Source organism: Erythrolamprus reginae, chromosome 6, assembly GCF_031021105.1.
Source record: "Erythrolamprus reginae isolate rEryReg1 chromosome 6, rEryReg1.hap1, whole genome shotgun sequence".
Classification (NCBI taxonomy): Eukaryota; Metazoa; Chordata; class Lepidosauria; order Squamata; family Dipsadidae; genus Erythrolamprus; species Erythrolamprus reginae.
The window spans coordinates 73,029,671-73,054,168 of record NC_091955.1 but is presented as its reverse complement, the minus strand read 5'-3'; the positions used below and the strand labels follow the sequence as shown (position 1 = coordinate 73,054,168).

Genomic DNA, 24,498 nt, shown 5'->3' with positions numbered 1-24,498 from the left:
AAAACTCACCTGATGGAACCTGATGCACATGCGTTCCAGTTTGGGCACTCAGTGCCAAAAAGGTTCACCATCACTGATCTAGCCCATCTCTTATGCTGTAAAGCAGTGTTTCCCAACCTTGGTAACTTGAAGATATCTGGACTTCAACTCCCTATCCTACCCAGTCACATGACAATTAAGCCACACCCACAAATAGGGTAAGCCACACCCACAGTGTGGCAGACCCTATTTTGGCTGCCCATTACTGGAGGAAAAGATAAATTCATTTGGTTTCAGCTTAGACTATGACATGACCACAGCTATAATGATTTATAAATCATGGGTTGTGACACAGATGGTCCACCTAGGGCTCCAAGGTTATTTATATAGTCCCTTCTAGTACAATTATTAAAATTGATAACATTTTATTTATTTATTTAAAACATTTATATGTTCACCTATCTTATAACGAACTCTGAGGGGCTCCTAACCGAAAGTTAAAGTCCGCCCAGTCCGCTGAAGAATAGCAGCCTAGAAATCCAAATAAGTAAGTAAGTAAGTAAGTAAGTAAGTAAGTAAGTAAGTAAGCAAGCAAGTAAGTAAGTAAGTAAGTAAGTAAATAAATAAGTAAATAAATAAGTAAATAAGTAAATAAGTAAATAAGTTAGTTAGTAAGTTAGTAAGTTAGTAAGTTAGTAAATAAATAAACAAATCAGAGTAAAATTCATAATAAAATAGAAAAGCATTTGACATGGAAAATAAGGACTGTAATATTATATATAAAACCATCATTTTTTTAAAAAAAATCTGTACCATGTCTTGATTTTATATCATACATTCCACACATAATGTGCATTTTTTTAAAAACCAGCAAAATATATTACAATTTTGTAAGGCTAAATATTTGACAGCAATATTTTGCTTTACTGTATATCAGATTTTCTAAAACATGAACAAAACGCTTACCATGTTAAGAGTTACATTCATAAGGAAAATATTTTTGCTTTGGAGAAAGACAGACACCTCTCATTCTGTATAATCAACCAGGAAACTGAAGGCTGAGAAGAAAGATATTATTCTTCAGCCAGATCTTCAAGAACCCAATCTTGGTTGGGTGGTGGAGAACTTAAAATAGCATTTTCTAAAACAATAACGGGAAAGAACTAAAGCTCATTTCAAATTTGGGGGAGAAAGGGCCTTAACAACAATCAGCTTAAAGTCACCCCAACTTAAAGGGGCCAGTGTTGCTTGTCAAGGTTCAACAGCATGGGGATGGCAAGTGAGTTGACCCAAAAAATGGTAATTTCCTGTCAAGAGCTCTCCAACAAATGTCGCCTTTATACTACGCAAAGATCAGTAGGCCCCAGTGTTTTGAGATCCGCGTGCTTAAGCACTCTTCATTAAACCGGATGCGGAGTGTGAAAGGTGATTCAGACTTCTTGGGCAGGCCTCCGCGCAGATGGCGAAGCCTTGGACAACAAGGCTGAATAGATGCTTCACTGGTGGAGTTAATAAGCAGGCAGGGTCCAAGGCGGATTTTAAAAATATTGTTTCTCAATAGTCTCTTCACTGGAAGGGGGAAAAAAGTCCCTGACTCATTTGCAATTAGCTGACCTACCCGTACAAATTTTTCCATGCTGGGTCTTCAGCCATCACAGATTTTATTGTAAAAAAAAAATACTACATATTTGCAATGCCATATTATTTTCCAGCAATTATTCTTTCTTATATTCATGACACATTCATAAATGCAGCTGCATCAACAGGGGGAGGGGGGGATGCAGAGAAACAACTCACTTTGTCCCTCTTCCCGTTGTTGTTACAGTTGTTTATTAGCCCTTTCTTTTTGCCTGGGCTTGCTTGCCTCAGAATATTAATAAAATGATTATGATGTTTATGATTTATTAGACTTGTATGCCGCCCCTCTCCGGAGACTTGGGGCGGCTCACAACAGTGATAAAAACAGTACATGATGACAAATCTAATAATTAAAATCTAAAAAATAACGATAATACATTTAAAAGTCTAAAAACAAGGAACCCCAATATATAAAAACATACATACAATCCTATCATACACAAATACTACATAGGCAGGGGGAGATGTCTCGGTTCCCCCACACTTGATGACAGAGGTGGGTTTTGAGGAGTTTACGAAAGGCAGGGAGGGTGGGGGCAGTCCTAATCTCCTGTGATACTTAGCTTGCAGCTATGAGGCAATTCACAGTCCTTCTTTCACAAAGTGAAACAAACTTTGCTCTGGTTTAGTTTCAAAGCAGGGAAAAATCAGCACACAAAAAGTCAAAGTCAGTAAAGCAGTCACGAAACACAACGATCAGATAATCCTCCACACTGGCCAAACCCACAGGCTACTAATTACCACAGCCCCACCCAACCACAGGTGGCCTCATTTTCTTTGATAATAATCTCTCAGTTGTTGTTGCCTATGCATCGCTCTCCGCATGCGTGGCTGTATCATTAACTCTTGTTCCGAATCCAAGGAGGAGCTAGATAATTGATATCCTTCTGAGCTGTCTGCCACACTCTCCTCCTCCCTGTCACTCATGTCTTCTTGGTCAGAGGAGCCTTCATCAGCAGATTCCACCGGGGGCAAAACAGGCCTGCAGCATGTGGATGTCTCCCCGACATCCACAGTCCTTGGGGCAGGAGCTGGGCCAGAGCTAACCACAACATAATATATATAATAATTATATTATTAAGTTTGCTGTTTATATTTTCAGATTTCAGATTTTTGAAATTCTATATTTCCCACAATGAAAAGTTTATGAGACAAGTCTGTCAGAATTTGCATTTTATTTATTTCTTTTCAGGGGGCGCAGAAGAATCTGAACTGCAATTGCATGATAAATGTTTTGACAATATAATTTTGTTTTTTTTAGTACCCTTTCAATAGCCCGTCTTCACGGATGGAGCCATGCTTGATGAGCAGCACCCCAAGATTGCATCCATCTCCGGTTACACCTCGCTGGCCAGAGGTGCCCTCGGCAAACCCTTGTTATACAAGTCCACCAATGCATTCCACAAGATATGGAAATTCCAGTGACATGTACACCCCATTAACCACGCGGAGAAATTCTGAATATGAGCACATGCAACACTTTCCTGGCTTTGCTTACATCAATGGGGAAGCAACCACAGGATGGGCAAAATAAACATGACTGGTAATAATATCAATCCTACATATTTAATTAAAAAAAAACACAGACAAAAAAGTCTATGCCTGTTAGTAGAGTAATGGAAGTCTTATGTGGACATTGGTAATGACTATGAAGACGGGAAATCTCCTGGGCACATGACTATAAGTATGGCACGCTCTACTGCTCTAAGCCAGTGCAATGGTTCCTCCAAGCAAGCAAAGTTTTAGTGCTGCTATTAGCATTATGTAGGCCAAGGTGTGTCTTTCATTTTGTGTCTTTCTCCACATGCTAAAATCTGCCCTACGTTAGTTGTCACGTCAGTTATCACTGAATATTCTCCATCTGCTTTGCTTGTTCGTAAACCTACAATTGAAGTATAACGTATCTACATCAGATAGGCCTATGTGCCCCATACCATGGAAGCATAATAGAGTACAAGTCTTGATTTAATAATCTAAATTACACTAAGCTACCGTAAAGAAAAATCCTCTCGTTTTCCTGTCTTGAGTCCATTTTGTTTTTTTGTTAAAACTGTGTGGAGTTTTAACTTGAAACCCTCTTCAAATGCAGCTATTAATATGATTTTTAAAAGTTTAGACCAGTGATGATGATGATGATGATGATAATAATAATAATAATAATAATAATAATAATAATAATTTATTAGATTTGTATGCCGCCCCTCTCCGAAGACTCGGGGCGGCTCACAACAACGATAAAAACAATATTATACTGGCACAAATCTAATATTAAAAAAACTAAAAACCCTATCATAATTAAAAACCAAACAGCACATACATACCAAACATAAATTATATTAAGCCTGGGGGAAAGGTGTCTCAAATCCCCCATGCCTGGCGGTATAGGTGGGTCTTAAGTAGTTTACGGAAGACAAGGAGGGTGGGAGCAGTTCTAATCTCCGGGGGGAATTGATTCCAGAGGGCCGGGGCCGCCACAGAGAAGGCTCTTCCCCTGGGGCCCGCCAGATGACATTGTTTAGTCGACGGGACCTGGAGAAGGCCAATTCTGTGGGACCTTATCGGCCGCTGGGATGGCGAACCTTTTCCCCCTCGGGTGCCGAAAGCGCATGGGCATACACTATTGCGCCTGTGTGAGTGCCCACACCCATAATTCATGCCTGGGGGGGGAAATTGCTTCCCCTGCCCCTCAGAGATCCTCTGTAGGCCATTTCCCAACCTCTGGTGGGTCCGCTAGGCCCCTTTTCCACCCTCCCCAGGCTCCAGAGGCTTCCCTGGAGCCTGGGGAGAGCAAAAACAGACCAACCCCCCCACCCCCCCGCAGGAAGCCCTCTGGAAGTTGAAAATGCCCTCCCAGAGTCTCCGTGCGAGCTGAAAACCAGCTTGCCAGGGCACACATATGTGCTAGAGCTGAGCTAGGGCAACAGTTCACGTGTTGGCAGATATAGCTCTGCATGTCTTCCGTGGCACCCATGCCATAGGTTCGCCATCACTGGTCTAAACCCTCAAGATAGATATGGTTAGACCTTACAGTGAGGAAGGCATGGGTTTTTTTTCCAGTGCATAGCTTAGCATTTTTATTAACATCAACCTATACAATTTAAGAGCTGAAAGTGTTGACTGAGAAGCACCCAGTTTTCCTATGGGCCAGAAATGAGCCCACGGTTAAAACCAGATTGCTTCCATTTCTTCTATCTAAAAATAAATAAGATTTTAAAGTATACTACAGGCAAGCAAGAGAAAGGGTATCAGTGATTCCCCCCTAAGTAAATAGACATTTTCCATTTAATATGCTTGTTCTATATGCTTGTTTTCACTTCTCGGTGGAAGGGAGGCATTTAGAAAAGCAGATTGGGAGGGAGAGTAATGAAGAGAAAATGGAAAATAACTCCTTCCTTTTCCGTACTGCTCTTCTTAGCTTCTCCTGCAGCATTGAAATGTCACATGTCATGCAACTAATGGCATCATGCAACACAACCTGTAATGCAGTGATTATAATACTGGCTTACATATCTAAGATTTGTAAAGATATTTGACATGCAGTGTTTGATTAGCATCCATTCTCACTGAAACTTTGCAAATGATGCTTAAGGAAAACTTATCGGAATGCGCAATTTTTTACTAAAGGAAAATGAAATAAGTTTTTTGCCTCTCTTCAAAAACCTCCACTTGCTTTTGCCAGAGTTGTTACTGTTGCCCTGAGTTTCTAATAATATTTGTGTTTAGGTGAATTTCACTTGTATCTTTATATCATGGTGCATTTTCCTATTGATCAAATAAGTGTCACCTTAAAAAAAAAAAGATGCGTAGCATTGAACGATCACTGCCTTAAATTACTGTGTCTTGTACTATGTTATCAGTATTTATTTCACACTATGATTATTAAAGGTAATATACATCCTTAATTACAAGGGATGCTGCCCCATTTCCACAGAATATTACTGCATGTGTGAAAGAGAAGGTGTGTATTGTAAAAACCAGGTAGGAAAAAAACATCTGCTCCTATTGAGTAGCTCACATATGGATGTGTAACATCAGCCTTAGTGAAATCCTTCCTTCCATAACTTAACATTACTTTCCACCTGACCCCAGGCACATCTCTATGTCTTCTTTCCCCTGAAGTTGCTGGTAAACCAATATGGTGATCTAGAGAAATGGTATACTGCCTGGGGAATTCTGGGAGTTGAAGTTCATACATGTTAGGAGTTGCCAAGAATGAGAAACACTGATCTAAAGGGTAGCTAGTAGTTAGATAGTCCATTGGGATGTATGAAAGAGCGCTAAATAATAGCTATCACAGTCTTGATGTTGGACATTAAGACTATGGAAATTAGTTTAGTTTATTAGATTTGTATGCTGCCCCTCTCTGAAGACTAGCATACATGCATATAGGAAGAGGGCTATTTGGACTTCTATGGGACAACTGCTATGATAAGAACCTTAAGAAAGCAATTGCTATGTGTGAGAGTTCTCATAAAAGATTATAGGCAATTTATAAAGCCTGGTCCTGGGTTCTTTTGCTAAGACAATTCCTTACATTGATACAAATTTCAAAGTTGTGCCTTTTAAAAACTATTCTGTGTTATGTAAAGTAAGGGGAAATTGTATTTTTGAGCCTTATTTTTCATTGGTGTTTTTGGTCAAATTCATAGTTCTTTGTGAATTTTTTTGTAGAAGAACTATTAACATAGGGTGTTATGCTTCTGTATTATATAAAAAGCACCTAGTAATTATGGTCGACTTATTACCCTATGGGTAAGATATTACAAGAAAATCTGGCATCAGGCATTTTAATAATTGCTTTGTAAATAAAATATTTGATAGCACTCAACTGTTGTGATAACTGTTTATGGTAAAATGGAATTGTGTTTTGTACAGTTATCCAATATATATGTGTATATATATATACTGTATATATAAAGACTTTTCACACTTAAATAAAAATGGAACCAATATTATCTTAATTAACTTGAAATATTTTAAGATCTAGACAGCCAACCAAGAAGGGTGGTTTATATATATTACACTTCTAAATGTGTCAGAAAGATTATCTGCTGTATACTGCATAAAATAAAATAAGTTTGGAACCAAAGTTAAAGAAGAACTTCCTGCTCTCTGTTCTGCCAAGTATCTCTAGAAAGTTGATGGCTTGTTCGTAGGAATGATTCCTCAACTGGTATGAAGAGGAATTTTCTGAAACAAGATAGATTATGTAAAATCACATGCTCATCCTTCCTTTTCAAGACATTTGTGCCCCTCCACAAATATGTTAGGGGAAATATTTTGTGATCCTGAATAACATGTTCAGGATTCTCCCCCCCCCATATTATTTTCAATTCCAGATTGAGATTAAATTGAAATAGATTGTAGGAAATACTTCTAATTATCCTATTAATAATAGCCAGGAGAAAAAAAGAAAATTAAAAAGTATGCGTACACGTACACATATCTTATGCCTATACAGTGTTCCCTTGATTTTCGCGGGTTCGAACTTCGCGTAAAGTCTATACCACGGTTTTTCAAAAATATTAATTAAAAAATATTTTGCGGGGTTTTTCCCTATACCACGGTTTTTCCCACCCGATGACGTCATATGTCATCGCCAAACTTTCGTCTGCCTTTAATAAATATTTTTTTAATAAACTTTAATAAATAAACATGGTGAGTAATAATCTGAATGGTTGCTAAGGGAATGGAAAATTGCAATTTAGGGGTTTAAAGTGTTAAGGGAAGGCTTGTGATACTGTTCATAGCCAAAAATAGTGTATTTGCTTCCGCATCTCTACTTCGCGGAAATTCAACTTTCATGGGCGGTCTCGGAATGCATCCCCCGCGAAAATCGAGGGAACACTGTATACTTTTTGGGGTGGGGCCTTCAAATCCGCTTTTGACTCTTAGTTACTACCTGACAAGTCCATGCAGTTTTCTTGCCAATATTTATTTTGAAGTTATTATTATTATTTATTAGATTTGTATGCCTCCTCTCTCCGAAGTGGTTTGGCCTTGCCTGCTTCCTAGGTTTAAGCAACAGTGACCATCCCAAGATCAGCTAGCTTCAGGCCTAAAATGGGACTGGAACTCAGGTCTCTAGCCTGGTACCTTTAACCATTACAGTATACTAAACTGATTCCCCAAGTAATGCACTACAATACTAGTTTTTTCTCATCATTCCTATCACCGATTTCCTTCCAGTTATGACTGTAACTTGTTGCTTGTATCCTTAAAATTTTTATTAATATTATTTTCTCATTGCTTATTTGATCCCTATAACAATCATTAAGTGTTGTATCTCATGATTCTTGACAAATGTATATTTTCTTTTATGTACACTGAGAGCATATGCACCAAGACAAATTCCTTGTGTGTCCAATCACACTTGGACAATAAAGAATTCTATTCTATGAATGTAAGTAGCTCCACATATTAATCAATAGGTTTATTTTCAGCTGTACATTTAAGGCTTTTCTACCCAGGAACTAGAGCTTAAAAAATAAAATTCTGTTCTCATTTCACAATTTCCATTTGCACCGAGGTGCGTTTAATGTGACTAATGTCAGAGCGATCCTACTAGCATGGGCAAGAGGTGTATAAGCTATATGGGGTGGGTGGGAAAGTGTACAAAATAGAGGGGATGGAGCTAGAGAAATTGAAGTCTATTTCAGTTTTCAGATCCGTGGACAAAAAAGCGATGACATGAGTCCCCATGTAATATGACTTATTCCCAAGGAGTTGTGCTTTTCACTCGCATACACACACACAGAGCGGCTCACATTCACACTCTGGAAATGTCCAGAGATACTTTACTAGAAGAGTCCTCTACTTCCCCATTCACAACAGAATATCCGACAAAACTACTTACAATCCTAGGTTTAGAAAGCTCAGAACTACATTGCCTTAAAAACGACCTAAGCATAGCCCATAAAATCATCTGCTACAACATCCTTCCTGTCAAGGACTACTTCAGCTTCAGCCATAACAACACACGAGCACACAACAGACACAAACTTAAAGTAAACCGCTCCAAACTCCACTGCAGGAAAAACAACTTTAGTAACTGATTAGTTAATGCATGGAACTCAGTACCTGACTCTGTAGTATCATCACCTAACACCCAAAACTTTACCCTATCCACTGTTGACCTCACCCGAGGTCAGTAAGGGGCATGCATAAGTGCACCAGGGTGCCTTCCGTCCCCTGTCCTAATGTTTCTCTCTTACTAGTATCATGTATATAAACATTGTTATATCTTTGTATACTACCACGCAACAAAGAATGTTCTTTCTGCGCCATCTCAGGAAGCTCAAAGTGCCCAAGGAGCTGCTGATACAGTTCTACAGAGGAATCATTGAGTCTGTCATCTGCACCTCTGTAACTGTCTGGTTTGGTTCTGCAACCCAACAAGACCGACACAGACTTAAGAGGATAATCAGAACTGCAGAAAGAACAATTCCTGCCAACCTGCCTTCCATTGAGGACCTGTATACTGCACGAGGGCTGTGAAATTATTTACTGACCCCTCGCATCCTGGACATAAACTGTTTCAACTCCTACCCTCAAAACGTCGCTACAGAGCACTACACACCAAGACAACTAGACACAAGAACAATTTTTTTCCCAAACACCATCACTCTACTAAACAAATAATTCCCTCCATACTGTCAACTATTTACTAAGTCTGTACTACTATTACTATTAATTTTTTTCTCATCATTCCTATTACCCATTTCCTCCCACTTATGACTGTATGACTGTAACTTGTTGCTTGTATCCTTAAGATTTTTATTAATGGTTTCTACATTGCTTATTTAACCGCTATAACCAGTGAAGGGGTACCAAAAATTTTACTACCACACTGTGGGCGTGGCTTATGCATTTTTTCCCAACATCTTTCAGTGCAAATTGGGTGCTCTGGGGTGGAGCTCCACTTTTGCTACCCCACTGTGCCCCCTATCCCCCTGTCTGGACAGCAGCCCACCCCTGCCTATGATAATCATTAAGTGTTGTACCTTATGATTCTTGACAAATGTATATTTTCCTTTATGTATACTGAGAGCATCTGCACCAAAGACAAATTTCTTGAGTGTCCAATCACACTTGGCCAATAAAGAATAAATAATTCTGCCAATTCGTAGTTAAATAAATAAAATAAACAAAACATTGATTACAGAAACCAAGCCTTGACTTTGGATGGAACCCCAAATGAATACAATCAAACGCATCCAATTTCTAATTTCAATCTCCATCCTTTCCTGTATTGCACAACGCTCCGCCAAACAAACAACAAAAACAACAACAACAAAACCCTACAATACGTTCACGTCTTTTCTTAAGCATCTCCAAGGGGCAACACCAAAGGCTGCCGGACAATGTAGTTCTCCTCTAGAAGAACCGCCACGCCCATTTCTTCCGCAACATCCCCGATGTAAATAACAGCCCGACCAATAAAAGGCGAGGAACCCGCCTCTTCGGTTTCCGATTAGCCAATCGAAATGCGGTTTTGGTTGATTTTTTTTTTTGCCTCCGGAGGCGGGGATGGTTGCCGGGGCTTTCCAATGGCGTCATTCGAGGTCAAAGGTAGAAGAGTAAAAAAAAAAAAGGCGGTGGTTGGTGCCGCTGCTGCTGCTTGGCCGTGAGAGCGAGCTGGCCGCCTGGCCGCGCCCTAGTCGAGCATGGCGGTGGAAGCGGCGCTGGCAGCGGTCGGAGGGAGAGACGGGGCCGAGCAGGTCCTGAGCCGCTTCAACGAACAGGTAACTGGCCAAGATCCCGGCGGTCCTCGCTTTACGTTATTAGTTGCACCGCCCCCGCCCCCCCCCCCGGCTTTGTCAGCCTACGGGGCACCTTTGCTACCATCCGCCCTACCACAACGCCCATAATCCCCGCTTGGATTCAGCCCGGGAAGGATGGGAGTTGCAGTCCTCGCACCTTTGCAACGGTGCTGTGGTAGGATGGAGAAGCCTCCGAGGTTGTCCCCGCCTCTGCCGCTAGCTGGGCATCCTCCCTTCAGCCCTCCAGATGCTGGAGAGACCACAACGCCCATAATCCCCGCTTGGATTCAGCCCGGGGAGGATGGGTGTTGCAGTCTGTGCACCTTTGCAAAGATGCTAGTAGATGGAGAAGCCTCTGAGGTTGTCCCCACCTCTGCTGCTAGCTGGGCATGCTCCTTTCAGCCCTCCAGATGCTGGAGAGACCACAACGCCCATAATCCCCGCTTGGATTCAGCCCGGGGAGGATGGGAGTTGCAGTCCTCGCACCTTTGCAGCGGTGCTAGTAGATGGAGAAGCCTCTGAGGCTATCCCTGCCTCTGCTGCTAGCTGGGCATCCTCCTTTTAGCCCTCCAGGTGCTGGAGAGACCACAACACCCATAATCCCCGCTTGGATTCAGCCCGGGGAGGATGGGAGTTGCAGTCTGCGCATCTTTGCAACAATGCTAGTAGGATGGAGATGCCTCCAAGGTTGTCCCCCCCTCTGCTGCCAGCTGGGCAGCCTCCTTTCAGCCATTCATTGGGGTTCGGGCAGCCTTGGTGGAACCCTCCCTGGCTGCTCTGGAGAGAGAAGCTGATTCTTCTTTTTGTTTAAATAAAAAAAATATTTATTAAAAACTTACATTAAAAAGAACAAATACCATAGGGTCATTCTTTGTCAAGTGGTCCAGAGGTCCAATGGACTGATTTTTGCAGCCTTGTTTGAAAAGAAACCATCACAAAAACAACATATATGATAAAAAAAATGTGTGCTTTCTAATGAAACAAAAATGAAGATGATTGAAGGTGAGAAAACTGAGAGCTCTGTTTCATCGCCTTCAATCATCTTCATTAGAAAGAGCAAGCTTTTTTCCTATTGCTCTCTGTTTTCTCATCTTTAATAATCTTTGTTTTCATTTCATTAGAAGAAGCACATTTTTTCCCTATCATATGTGTTGTTTCTGTGATGGTTTCTTTTCAAATAAGGCTTCAGTTTCACCTTGTCCACTTGATAAAAAATGACCCCATAAAATAGAAAAACAAAGACAAAAGACAACTTATACAGACATGTCAATATTACCATTCATAATTACAGTTATATATCAGATCTTAAACACTCAACCATTTACACAGAAGCCAACCTTCCTGTTGACATTATTGTTACATCTTTTTTTTATATCGGCCTACCAATTTTCACATTGTTATATTATAACAACATTAACTAAATCTTAATCTTGTGCATGCATACACGCGCACACACACACACACACTAACACACTGTAATGAATGAGATATATCAACCTTCCCCCAACCTGGTGCCCTCCAAGCTGCGTTGATCCACCGTGTTCCTCATCTAACTTGTTGCTTGTATCCTTAAGATTTTTATTAATATTGACTGTTTTCTCATTGCTTATTTGACCCCCATGACAATCATTAAGTGTTGCATCTCATGATTCTTGACAAATGTATATTTTCTTTTATGTACACTTAGAGCAGTGTTTCTCAACCTTAGCCGTTTGAAGATGTGTGGACTTCAACTCCCAGAATTCCCCAGCCAGCGTTGCTGGCTAGGGAATTCTGGAAGTTGAAGTCCACACATCTTCAAACGGCTAAGGTTGAGAAACACTGACTTAGAGCATAGGCAACAAAGGCAAATTCTTTGTGTGTCCAATCACACTTGGCCAATAAAGAATTCAATTCTATTCTCAAAAACCTTCCTCACTTATAGCATTAGCAATAATATACCGCTTCACAGTGCTTTACAGCCCTCTCTAGCAGGTTACTAGAGTGAGCATATTGATCCCAATAATTTGGCTCCTCATTTTACCGACCTTGGAAGGATGGACGGCTGAGTCAACCTTGAGCCTACTGAGATTCGATCTGCCAAACTGCTGGCAGCCAGGAATCAGCAGAAGTAGCTTACAGTACTGCACTTCCTTTAGGGTCATGAATTACTTCCTCCTCTGTGTATGCATATGAAAATACAAGCTTATGCAATGAACTCAACCAAGTCTGTAGCAAAAATGCATGACCTTGTTAACCACGTTAAAGGTTCTATAACAATTAGAACTATAATTTTACATTATAGTAGAATTCCCAAGGTATGCCCATGTTATACCAACACTCCGCAGTCTGCATTGGTTGCCGATCAATTTCCGGTCACAATTCAAAGTGTTGGTTATGAGGTTATGACCTATAAAGCCCTTCATGGCATCGGACCAGAATATCTTCAAGACCGCCTTCTGCTGCACGAATCCCAGCGACCGATTAGGTCCCACAGAGTTGGCCTTCTCCGGGTCTCGTTGACTAAACAATGTCGTTTGGTGGGCCCCAGGGGAAGAGCCTTCTCTGTGGTGGCCCTGACTCTCTGGAACCAGCTCCCCCCGGAGATTAGAACTGCCCCCACCCTCCTTGCCTTTCGTAAACTCTTCAAAACCCACCTTTGTCGTCAGGCATGGGGGAACTGAGATATCTCCCCTGGGCCTATACAATTTATATATGGTATGTTTGTACGTATGTCTGTTTAATAATGGGGTTTTTAAAATATTTTAAATTGTAAATTATTAGATTTGTTATGAACTGTTTTATTATGTTGTGAGCCGCCCCGAGTCTCCGGAGAGGGTCGGCATACAAATGTAATAAATAATAATCATAATAATAAAATAATTTTACACACCTCTGAGGCAAAAAGAGAGAGTCCAAAATCAAGTTCTATGAAAACAAGTATCTGATTTAATTTTTTCCCCAGAGTCATATTTTTACTCTTTGAAGTTTCCTCATTTTTAGAATTTTGGGGTGGGTTTTTTTGATAATGTGAAGAATGGAAAATAAAATTCCTCATTTGGCTAGATATAGACTGATGATTGGGGCTTTGTGTGTGTGTGTGTGTGTGTGTGTGTGTGTGTGTGTGTGTGTGTGTTAGGAGTTGAGTACTGGCAATTGAGTTCCACTAATCCTTTGGGTACTCCTCAATACAAGATTACCTTCTGTTAACCCCCCACCCAGGTAGTTGCCTAGCTACTAGAGAGAGAGCTCTAGCAACACTGCTAATCGATAAATACTCGCTAGTATATTGCAAAGATAATTGAAGTGTCTAGTTCAAGTAATCTGCTAGGCCTTGGTTGAAATTTCTCTTGTCTGATGAATGTTCTCAAATAAATTTCTAATTTGGGTTAAAACACATCCTGTAATTTGTTAGAACATACGACTACAGTGATACCTCGTCTTACAAACGCCTCGTCATACAAACTTTTCGAGATACAAACCCGGGGTTTAAGATTTTTTTGCCTCTTCTTACAAACTATTTTCACCTTACAAACCCACCGCCACCGCGAAGCACCCATTTTTGCGCTGCTGGGATTCCCCTGAGGCTCCCCTCCATGGGAAAACTCACCTCTGGACTTCCGTGTTTTTGTGATGCTGCAGGGGAATCCCAGCAGGGGAATCCCAGCATCGCAAAAACGGGTGCTTCGCTGGCAATGGAAGTCCAGAGGTGGGGTTTCCCAGCGAGGGGAGCCTCAGTGAAATCACAGCATCGCAAAAACACAGAGGTCCGGAGGTGGGGTTTTGAGGACTTCGGTGTTTTTGCGATGCTGCAATTTCACTGATGCTCCCTTCGCTGGGAAACCCCACCTCCGGACTTCAGTTGCCAGCGAAATGCTCATTTTTGTGATGCTGGGATTCCCCTGCAGGGATTCCCCTGCAGCATCACAAAAACACAGAAGTCCGGAGGTGGGGTTTCCTATAGAGGGGAACCTCAGGGGAATCCCAGCAGTGCAAAAACAGGCGCTTTGGCTGGCAAAAGGGTTGAATTTTGGGCTGGCACGCATTAATAGCTTTTCCATTGATTCCTATGGGAAACATTGTTTCGTCTTACAAACTTTTCATCTTAAGAACCTCGTCCCGGAACCAATTAAGTTTGTAAGACAAGGTATCACTGTACTTGTATAGCATAGTCCCAGATGTTTGGATGGGGATTGACTTGTGAGATGCTTCTTGCTATATGTTTGAAGAGTGTTGATGCCGTAACTCTTTCACTGCTAAATATTTTAATAGGCATATCCCCTTCTAGCTCCGATTTTGTTGCCATGGTTAATAGTCATGGTAACCTGTTGTCCATGAACTCATACTTCATAAAATCCATCTTGGCACTGTCTTGGTAAAGACCTTTTGCTAATACTTCTATTGTGATCATTCTGATACAGCAATCCTGCATAAACCCCACCGAGCTTAATGGGGTTTCATTCTAAATACACGTCCTTAGGATTACACTGTCAGAGAATAGTTTGTCAATTGGCTGGGGGGAAATAGCTAACTGAGCAGTCTTAAATAGATTAAGCATAGGCGTGGAGGGCAAATGAATCGCTAGCTAATCTGTATTCAAAGTTTCATTGAAAAATAATTTTGGTAAAGGTTCAGACATTGAATTGAAGTTTGTTTGTAGCAAAATGAACTGTGTAAGCCTGTATGAAAAAAAATGTATATTCCTATTTTTATATTAAAAAATGACTTTTGCTTATTTCTTCAGAATAGGGCTACTTTCAAATTTGAGTCATCAGATGAAGAAAAAAGAAAGGTAAGCATGTTATCCACGGGCATTAAACTATGTGTGTATTAAAATATATAGGAAGTTTGGTTTGATTGAGTAGTGCACATGTGATTGAAGCCGACAGCTTTTACAGCAACAATACAATTATGTTATTGTACTTGAGGGTACAGGGGAAAACAAACATTTTTCAGACATGGCAAGGGAATTGATAATACCAACAACCCACATTTCATTCCCAAAGAAGAATCAGGTATTCTAAAAGCACATGAGTTTATTTATTTATTTATTCATTTATTTATTCATTCATTCATTCATTCATTCATTCATTCATTCATTCATTCATTCATTCATTCGTCCAATACACAAATACATAGGAAGAAAAATAGACATGTAGTAATATATATAAGGGTAAAGTGAACTTAGAGGAGAGGATATATGAAAGAAAGAGAATATATATGATAAGTGAGAGAAATGAAAGACAATTGGACAGGGGACGAAAGGCACACCAGTTTTAATTTGCTTGTTTACTTCTCAAGCTTTTTTGTTTAGGTCCTGATTTAATGTTTAATGTTTTTAACATGATGCAAACTGGATAATTGGAATATTGTTGGTGATTCCGGATGCTTCTTAAAAGTAGAAAAAAGAACAGTGAGTGCAGGCTTATTCTGTACTATACAAAAGGGATCCATCCCACCCTACATTTTCTAGTAACTGTAGATTCATCATCTTTTACATTATATGCAAACTTGTCCCTGATTGGAAAACGCTTATATGTACATTAAGTTTCTCTGGTTGTGGGACCAGTACTCAAATCATAGAAAAAAGAAAATAATACAAACAAATGAAAAACGTATCCTTCATAAGGATTTCTGCAGATGGTTTGTATTGAGAACAAGAGGTTTTACCGTATATAGGTAGTCCTCGATTTTCAACCCCAATTGAGTCCAAAATTTCTGTTGCTAAATGAGACATCTGTTAAGTGACTTTTTCCTCATTTTACGACCTTTCTTGCCATTGTTGTTAAGTGAATCGTGGCAGCTGTTAAATTAATACCATGGTTATTAAATGAATCTGGATTTCCCATTGACTCTATTTATTTATTTATTTATTTATCCATTCATTCATTCATTCATTTATTTGATTTTTTTATGCCGCCCTTTTCCTTAGACTCAGTGCGGCTTAAAACATGTTAGCAATAGTACTTTTTTAAACAGAGCCAGCATATTGCCCCCACAATCTAGGTCCTCATTTTACCCATCTCGGAAGGATGGAAGGCTGAGTCAACCTTGAGCCGGTGATGAGATTTGAACCACTGACCTGCAGATGTAGCGGTTACCTTTAGTGGCCTGCAGTACTGCACTCTACCCACTGTGCCACCTCAGCTCACTTTGCTTATCAGAAGGTTGAAAAGGCCATCACATGACTCTGGGACACTACAACTATCACAAATATGAATCAGTTGTCAAGGGTTTGAATTTTGATCATGAGAACATGGGAGTGCTGCAACGGTTGTAAGTGTGAAAAGCTGTCATTAAGATATTTTTTTCAGTGCCGTTGTAACTTCAAAAGTCACTAAATGAATGGTTGTAAGTCGAAGACTGCCTGCAATATTTTCTTAGAACAGTGTTTCTCAACCTTGGCAACTTGAAGATATTTGGACTTCAACTCCCAGAATTCCCCAGCTAGCGAATGCTGGCTGGGGACTTCTGGGAGTTGAAGTTCAGATATCGTCAAGTTGCCAGGGTTGGGAAACACTGTCTTAGAATAAGCAATATTAATCCAAATCATAGAAACATAGAAACATAGAAACATAGAAGACTGACGGCAGAAAAAGACCCCATGGTCCATCTAGTCTGCCCTTTTACTATTTCCTGTATTTTATCTTACAATGGATATACAGTGGTACCTCGAGATACGAGTTTAATTCGTTCTGGACCTGGGCTCTTAAGTCGAGCAGCTCTTATCTCGAACAACTTTTCCCCATAGGAATTAATGTAAATAATTTTAATTGGTTCCAGCCCTCAAAAAACTCACAAAGTTAGTCTAAATTATGCAGAAAGACATGTTTTTAATGAAGAAATGTACATGTACATATAAATGAATAATGAAGTTTCTTTCACTTAACTTGTAAACTTTCTTAAACTTTTAAATTTACATATGTTCAACTTCTCTGCCACCCAATCCTGTAGGACAGAGGTCCCCAACCCTTTTTGCACCAGGGACCGGCTTTAAGCGATCAAGAGAGGAATGGGTGAATGAATGGACGGAGGGTGGGAAGGAAGGAAGGAAAGAGGGAAGGGACAGGAACAGAGGAAGGAAGCAAGGAAACTTATGAAAGGGGAGAGTAAGAGAGGAATGAGTGAAGGGAGGGAGGGAGGGAAGAAGGTGGGAAGGAGAAAGAAAAGAAGAAATAGAGGAAGGGAAGGTAAAAGAGAGAAAGAAAAAGAGCAAGAAAGAAAGAAATAAAGAAAGAAAGGAGGAAGGGACAGGAACAGAGGAAGGAAGCAAGGAAACTTATGAAAGGGGAGAGTAAGAGAGGAATGAGTGAAGGGAGGGAGGGAGGGAAGAAGGTGGGAAGGAGAAAGAAAAGAAGAAATAGAGGAAGGGAAGGTAAAAGAGAGAAAGAAAAAGAGCAAGAAAGAAAGAAAGAAAGAAAGGGGGAAGGGACAGGAACAGAGGAAGGAAGCAAGGAAACTTATGAAAGGGGAGAGTAAGAGAGGAATGAGTGAAGGGAGGGAGGGAGGGAAGAAGGTGGGAAGGAGAAAGAAAAGAAGAAATAGAGGAAGGGAAGGTAAAAGAGAGAAAGAAAAAGAGCAAGAAAGAAAGCTGCAAGCACCCCCCGAGCCCCCCAGGCCGGCTGCAACCTTTTAAAACACGCGCGCCGCTTCGCAGCTGTCTCCTGAAGCCGAACGCGGAAGTTAGCGTTTGGCTTCAGGAGACAGCTCCTTGGCGCTTGTATCTCGAATTTGGGCTTGTAAGTAGAACAAAAATATCTCTCCCCTCCCAGCTCTTATCTCGAGTTGCTCTTAAGTAGAGCAGCTCTTATGTCGGGGTTCCACTGTATGTTTATCCCAGGCATGTTTAAATTCGGTTACTGTGGATTTACCAACCACGTCTGCTGGAAGTTTGTTCCAAGGATCTACTACTCTTTCAGTAAAATAATACTTTCTCATGTTGCCTTTGATCTTTCCCCCAACTAACTTCAGATTGTGTCCCCTTGTTCTTGTGTTCACTTTCCTGTTAAAAACACTTCCCTCCTGAACCCTATTTAACCCTTTAACATATTTAAATGTTTCGATCATGTCCCCCCTTTTCCTTCTGTCTTCCAGACTATACAGATTGAGTTCATTAAGTCTTTCCTGATACGTTTTATACTTCAGACCTTCCACCATTCTTGTAGCCCGTCTTTGGACCCGTTCAATTTTGTCAATATCTTATTAGAGGTAGACAGTAGAAATAAATGTAAAAGAATGTCGCTAGTGGTTTTTATTGCATAACTTGTTAACATAATCAATACCCTTCTGGAAGGTTTTGGGGAGTAAAATTCTTAAACTAATTATTTAGCAATTATTCAGAAATAACATGTCTAATCTCTAGATTTTGGTAAATCTAGGAAATAAGTTTTGGGAAATTGACAAGAGCCCCAGTTCCAAGCTGTTGGATCAGAGGAACAAAGGGAAACAAATGGTTCCTTTGAGAGTATTATAGTGCACTTAGGAAGATGGAAATTATAAGCAAGTCCCTGAATAATGCAGATATAAAAACTGTAGCAAAAATGTTGCATGTAAATGCTTTCAGCATTGCTAGCATCTAATTAATGTTTCATAAATCTCAGACCTTTTGCTGTTCCCAGGAGTTAGCATTTTTCCCTCATACTTGATTTGTTCGGACAATAAAGTATGTGTGTGTGTATATATATATTTTTACACAAGAAACATAGAAGACTGACGGCAGAAAAAGACCTCATGATCCATCTAGTCTGCCCTTATACTATTTCCTGTATTTTTATCTTAGGATGGACATATGTTGATCCCAGGCATGTTTAAATTCAGTTACTGTGGATTTACCAACCACGTCTGCTGGAAGTTTGTTCCAAGGATCTACTACTCTTTCAGTAAAATAATATTTTCTCATGTTGCCTTTGATCTTTCCCCCAACTAACTTCAGATTGTGTCCCCTTGTTCTTGTGTTCACTTTCCTATTAAAAACACTTCCCTCCTGAACCTTATTTAACCCTTTGACATATTTAAATGTTTCGATCATGTCCCCCCTTTTCCTTCTGTCCTCCAGACTATACAGATTGAGTTCATTAAGTCTTTCCTGATACGTTTTATGCTTAAGACCTTCCACCATTCTTGTAGCCCCCCTGTGGACCCGTTCAATTTTGTCAATATCTTTTTGTAGGTGAGGTCTCCAGAACTGAACACAGTATTCCAAATGTGGTCTCACCAGCGCTCTATATAAGGGGATCACAATCTCCCTCTTCCTGCTTGTTATACCTCTAGCTATGCAGCCAAACCTCCTACTTGCTTTTCCTACCGCCCGACCACACTGCTCACCCATTTTGAGACTGTCAGAAATCACTACGCCTAAATCCTTCTCTTCTGAAGTTTTTGCTAAAATAGAACTGCCAATACAGATTGAGGATTCCTTTTCCCCAAGTGCATTATTTTACATTTGGAAACATTAAACTGCAGTTTCCATTGCTTTGACTATTTCTCTAGTAAAAGCTAAATCATTTACCATATTACAGACGCCTCCAGGAATATCAACCCTATTGCACACTTTAGAGTCATCGGCAAATAGGCAAACCTTCCCTACTAAACCTTCCCCTATGTCAATCACAAACAGAAAAATATTAGAAGAATAAATTCTTAAAATGGGAACAGAGTATAAACACATGGCACAAGGCTGTACGTATTCTCTAGAAATTAGAGAACTATGCAGATACCAAGGGCATATATTTTCAGATAAGCCATTTCTAATTACTTAATTACACAATTCCTGGTTTGTTTCCTCAAATAATATAAAGATTTGGTGCAGGCATAAAAACTCAGAAAATACAAATTAGTTCCTGTCAGAACTAAGCCTTCCATCACTCTATCACCTAGCCAGAATTGATAACTATTATTGGATGAGAAGTTAAATGTCGTCTTCTTCCTCAAAGAAAAAAAATATATAGTTCAGTTGCCTTTTGAAAAAGCACCTTTGAGACAGCCATGACCTGGATGACCGAGAATCTCTATAGACCAGTGATGGTGAACCTATGGCAGGTGTGTACATGTGGCACACCGGGCCATATCTGCCGGCACACAAGCTGTACCCTAGCTCAGCTCCAATGTGCGCGCTGTCCAGTTGGTTTTTGGCTTTGGGAGGGCATTTTCAACTTCCAGAGGGCTTCCATGGGGATAGAGGGGGAAGTCCCTGAAGCCTGAGTAGGGTGAAAAACAGGTCCTGCTCAAAAATATATAGGGAACACTCAAAGAACACATCCTAGATCTGAATGAATGAAATATTCTTATTGAATACTTTGTTCTGTACAAAGTTGAATGTGCTGACAACATGTGAAATTGATTGTCAATCAGTGTTGCTTCCTAAGTGGACAGTTTGATTTCACAGACGTTTGATTTACTTGAAGTTATATTGTGTTCTTGAAGTGTTCCCTTTATTATTTTGAGCAGTATATAATCTCAGCCACTAATCTTCTTAATGAATTTATCTTAACTTATCGTGTTTCCCCGAAAATAAGGCGTACCCCGAAAGTAAGGCATGTCAGAGGTTTTGCAGAATATGCTAATATAAGGCATCCCCGAAAATAAGGTGTAGTCAAGTTTACATACGGTACGGTGGAAAAACATATGGTACGTTGGAGTTGGGGGGGTGGAAAGTGCAGAGGCGTCACGCGCGCTACCATCCCCCTGCCAGGCCGTGGGTGGAAGGAAAGGGAGCCGCAGCTGCCCCCACCTCGCCACAGTGTCTTTGGCCCCCTCGTGCCCCTGGCCTCTCGCCGCTGCCCCCCGCCCGATCCGCCCCCTCTCCGGCTTTTTCCGCCTCCCACCTTGGGGCGCGACTTCTCCGGTGGCGGCTGCGGCTTCTCATCCGCGCTCCCAGCCAAGGGGCTGCGAGAGGGTTTTCTCCGCACGCTTCAGGGATGCCCGCCCCATCCCTCTCGCAGCCCCTTTGCTGAGAGCACTTTCATCTCGAGCTTTCAGCAAGGGGGCTGTAGTAGAGGCAGGGCAGGCGTCCCCAAAGCGCTCAGAAAGCGCTCTTGCAGCCCCCTTGCTGAGAGAGAGAGCAACAGACAGATCAAGATGGAAAGAGAGAGGGAGAGAGAAAGTAAGTGAGAAAGAAAGAGAGAGAGAAAGGGGGGAGAGAGAGATAGCAAGAGAGAGAACAAGAGAGAAAGAAAGCAAGAGAGATAAAGTGAAAGAGAAAGAAAGCAAGAGAGAGAAAGAGAAAGAAAACAAGAGAGAAAGAAAGAGAGAGAGAGAGCTTACTTGAGAAATATAAGGCACCCCCCGAAAATAAGACCTAGCACAACTTTTGGAGCAAAAATTAATATAAGACAGTGTCTTATTTTCGGGGAAACAGGGTAGTAATGGTAATTCAGAATAAATAATGTATTAGGTGTTTCTAATCATTCATCTATTCTGCCACTAAAAGTACATTTTAAGTCTGTTTAAGCTTAAATTTTGTCTTTTATCTTCATTGATTTGATAGACTGACTATGGAAATGTTTTCAATTGTTGAAAAACAAAAATGGCACGATTAACTTTTGTTACAATTTACTACTATAACAGTTTATTGAGGTCTATATCATTTACCCTGCTTTGCTTCTTTGTGTGATCTTAATTGCCAGAGAATTCAGGTCCATTTGATCATGGTTGGTAACATTTGAGGAAGTATATTTCTTATTAAACCCAAATGACCAGCATGTAATTTAAAACTTCACCAGAGGAATTTTTATGATCAAAACTACTATAAATTATACTGTAATATACACTGCTCAAAAAATAAAGGGAACACTTAAACAACAGAATATAACTCCAAGTAAATCAAACTTCTGTGAAATCAAACTGTCTACTTAGGAAGCAACACTGATTGACACATGATGTTGTAGAAATGGAATAGTTGTGCAAATGAAATATTCAATGAGAATATTTCATTCATTCAGATCTACCCTGTTTCTCCGAAAATAAGACATATCCCAAAAATAAGGCATGTCAGAGGTTTTGCAGAATTTGCTAATATAAGGCGCCCCCCGAAAATAAGGCGTAGTCAAGTTTACATACGGTACGGTGAAAAAACATACGGTACCATTCAAAGCTGTTCATAGTGGTACCGTAATAATGTGGTGTCCCCTGCTGGCCCCTTCCATCGCTTTGTACCGTCCAGTACAGCAGACACAATCTGCTGCTGTCTCACCACCATTACAGTCTCCACTACAGTGCATAGACTGTAGTTCCTCTGATGGCCGGAAACTGCAATAGCGGGAGTATACTGTTGTACCATATAAGTGCCGTTGTTTTTGTGTGTGTGGGTGACATACTGACAGATACCGTACCGTAATCAGTGTACCGTACGGTACACTTTCTTTGGGGGTGTCAGCTTTTCTGCCTGTGAATTTGTCTTATTTGAGAAATATAAGGCACCCCCGAAAAATAAGACGTAGCACAACTTTTGGAGCAAAAATTAATATAAGACAGTGTCTTATTTTCGGTAAAACGCGGTAGGATGTTTTATTTGAGTGTTCCCTTTATTTATTTTTTGAGCAGTATATTCCAAAGATAGAAAATCCATCCTCCTTGCTTCTTTTAATACAAATACTCTTGGTGTGGTTTAATTTTATATGTAGAAGCAGCCTTTAAGCAGCAATTACCATCTATGTTTTTTGTCAAGCCATATTAATCTGTTGGAGCAAAAGTCACAAATCATGTCATCCTTTAAAACAAACAAATCTATGTATTACGTCAGAAAGGTTTATGTGCCAGACAGCCCACTTTTGAAGATTCATCGTTTTTTGTTTCTGTAGATATGGCTTTCAATTGATAGTTTCAGATTAAAATGATCAAAGATCAGACCTTTTGCTATTTCTTGGCGTAGTGTTCCCCAAGCTGGTTTCCTCCAGCTACTTAAATATCTTCTTCTCAGATATTAGAATCCAGGTTTGGAAACATCATGGTAGACAATATGGTTTGGTTCAGGGTGGAGACTGAATTTATTTATTTATTGTTAGAGTTGAAAGGGACCATGAAGGCCATCAAGTTCAACCCCCTGCCCAAGCAGGAACCCTATAGCACACCAGTCAAGTGGCAGTTCAATCTTCTCTTAAAAATGTCCAGAGTGTTGGAGTGTTGGTTGTTCCATTGGTTGATCGCTCTGACCGTCAGGAAGTTCCTCCTTATCTCCATGTTGAATCTCTCCTTGGTCAGCTTCCAGCCGTTGTTCCTCGTCTGGCCCTCTGGTGCCCTGGAGAATAAAGTGATCCCCTCCTCTCTGTGACATCCCCTCGTATACTTGTAGACTGCTATAATGTCTGCTCTGGCCCTCCTTTTCTCTAGGCTATCCATGCCCAGTTCCCTCAGTCTCTCTTTGTAAGTCTTGGTTTCCAGTCCCTTAATTATCTTGGTTGCTCGTTTTTGCACCTTCTCCAGAGTTTCAATGTCTCTTTTGAAGTGTGGTGACCAGAACTGAATACAGTACTCCAGGTGTGGTCGGACCAGGGCATAGTAGAGTGGTATTAAGACTTCCCTGGTCTTGGAGTGTATTCCCCTGTTGAATTTAGCTGTTATGTTTTGTAAATCGTGATTTATGGCTTAGGCCAGTGAAGGCGAACCTTTTTTTCCTCAGGTGCCGAAAAAGCTTGGGCTCGTACTATCGCACATGCGTGAGTGTCCACATCCATAATTCAATGCCTGGAGGGGGCGGTGAAAACAGCTTCCCACATCCCCTGAAGGCCCTCTGGAGGCTGGAAACAGACTATTTCCCAACTTCTGGTGGGCATAGTAGGCTTGTGTTTTGCCCTCACCAGGTTCCAAAGGCTTCCCTGGAGCTGAGAGGGGTAAAAACGCCTTCCCTCATCCTCCCGAAGGCTCTCTGGAAGCCAAAAATGCCCTCCCAAGTGTCTGTGTGAGCAAAAAATCTGTTGACCAACGCACACATGCATGTTGGAGCTGAGCTAGGGAAACAGCTCGTGTGCCAGCAAATATGGCTTTGCGTGGCACCTGTGCCATAAGTTCGCCATCACTGGCTTAGGCACAGTTCATCAATGACCCGGGATGGCGCAGCAGGTAGAGTGCTGTACTGCAGACCACTGAAGCTGACTGTAGATCTGAAGGTCAACGGTTCAAATCTCATCACCGGCTCAAAGTTGAC

At 40.8% G+C, this 24,498-nt stretch overlaps 2 protein-coding genes across 2 annotated transcripts in view; both read left to right on the top strand.

Moving 5' to 3' along the window:
• RFX4 (regulatory factor X4) overlaps positions 1-3,160 on the top strand; it is a 50,606-nt gene extending 47,446 nt beyond the window's left edge. Inside the window, exon 16 of the mRNA XM_070754835.1 lies at positions 2,879-3,160. Within this exon, the coding sequence (XP_070610936.1) occupies positions 2,879-3,151 (273 nt within the window). The 3' untranslated portion in view covers positions 3,152-3,160. The remainder of the gene's footprint in view (positions 1-2,878) is intronic.
• A 6,959-nt stretch (positions 3,161-10,119) lies between these two features.
• The window catches only part of RIC8B (RIC8 guanine nucleotide exchange factor B), a 48,944-nt gene continuing 34,565 nt past the window's right edge, over positions 10,120-24,498 (top strand). Inside the window, exons 1-2 of the mRNA XM_070756247.1 lie at positions 10,120-10,361; positions 15,103-15,150. Of these exons, the coding sequence (XP_070612348.1) occupies positions 10,284-10,361; positions 15,103-15,150 (126 nt within the window). The 5' untranslated portion in view covers positions 10,120-10,283. The remainder of the gene's footprint in view (positions 10,362-15,102; positions 15,151-24,498) is intronic.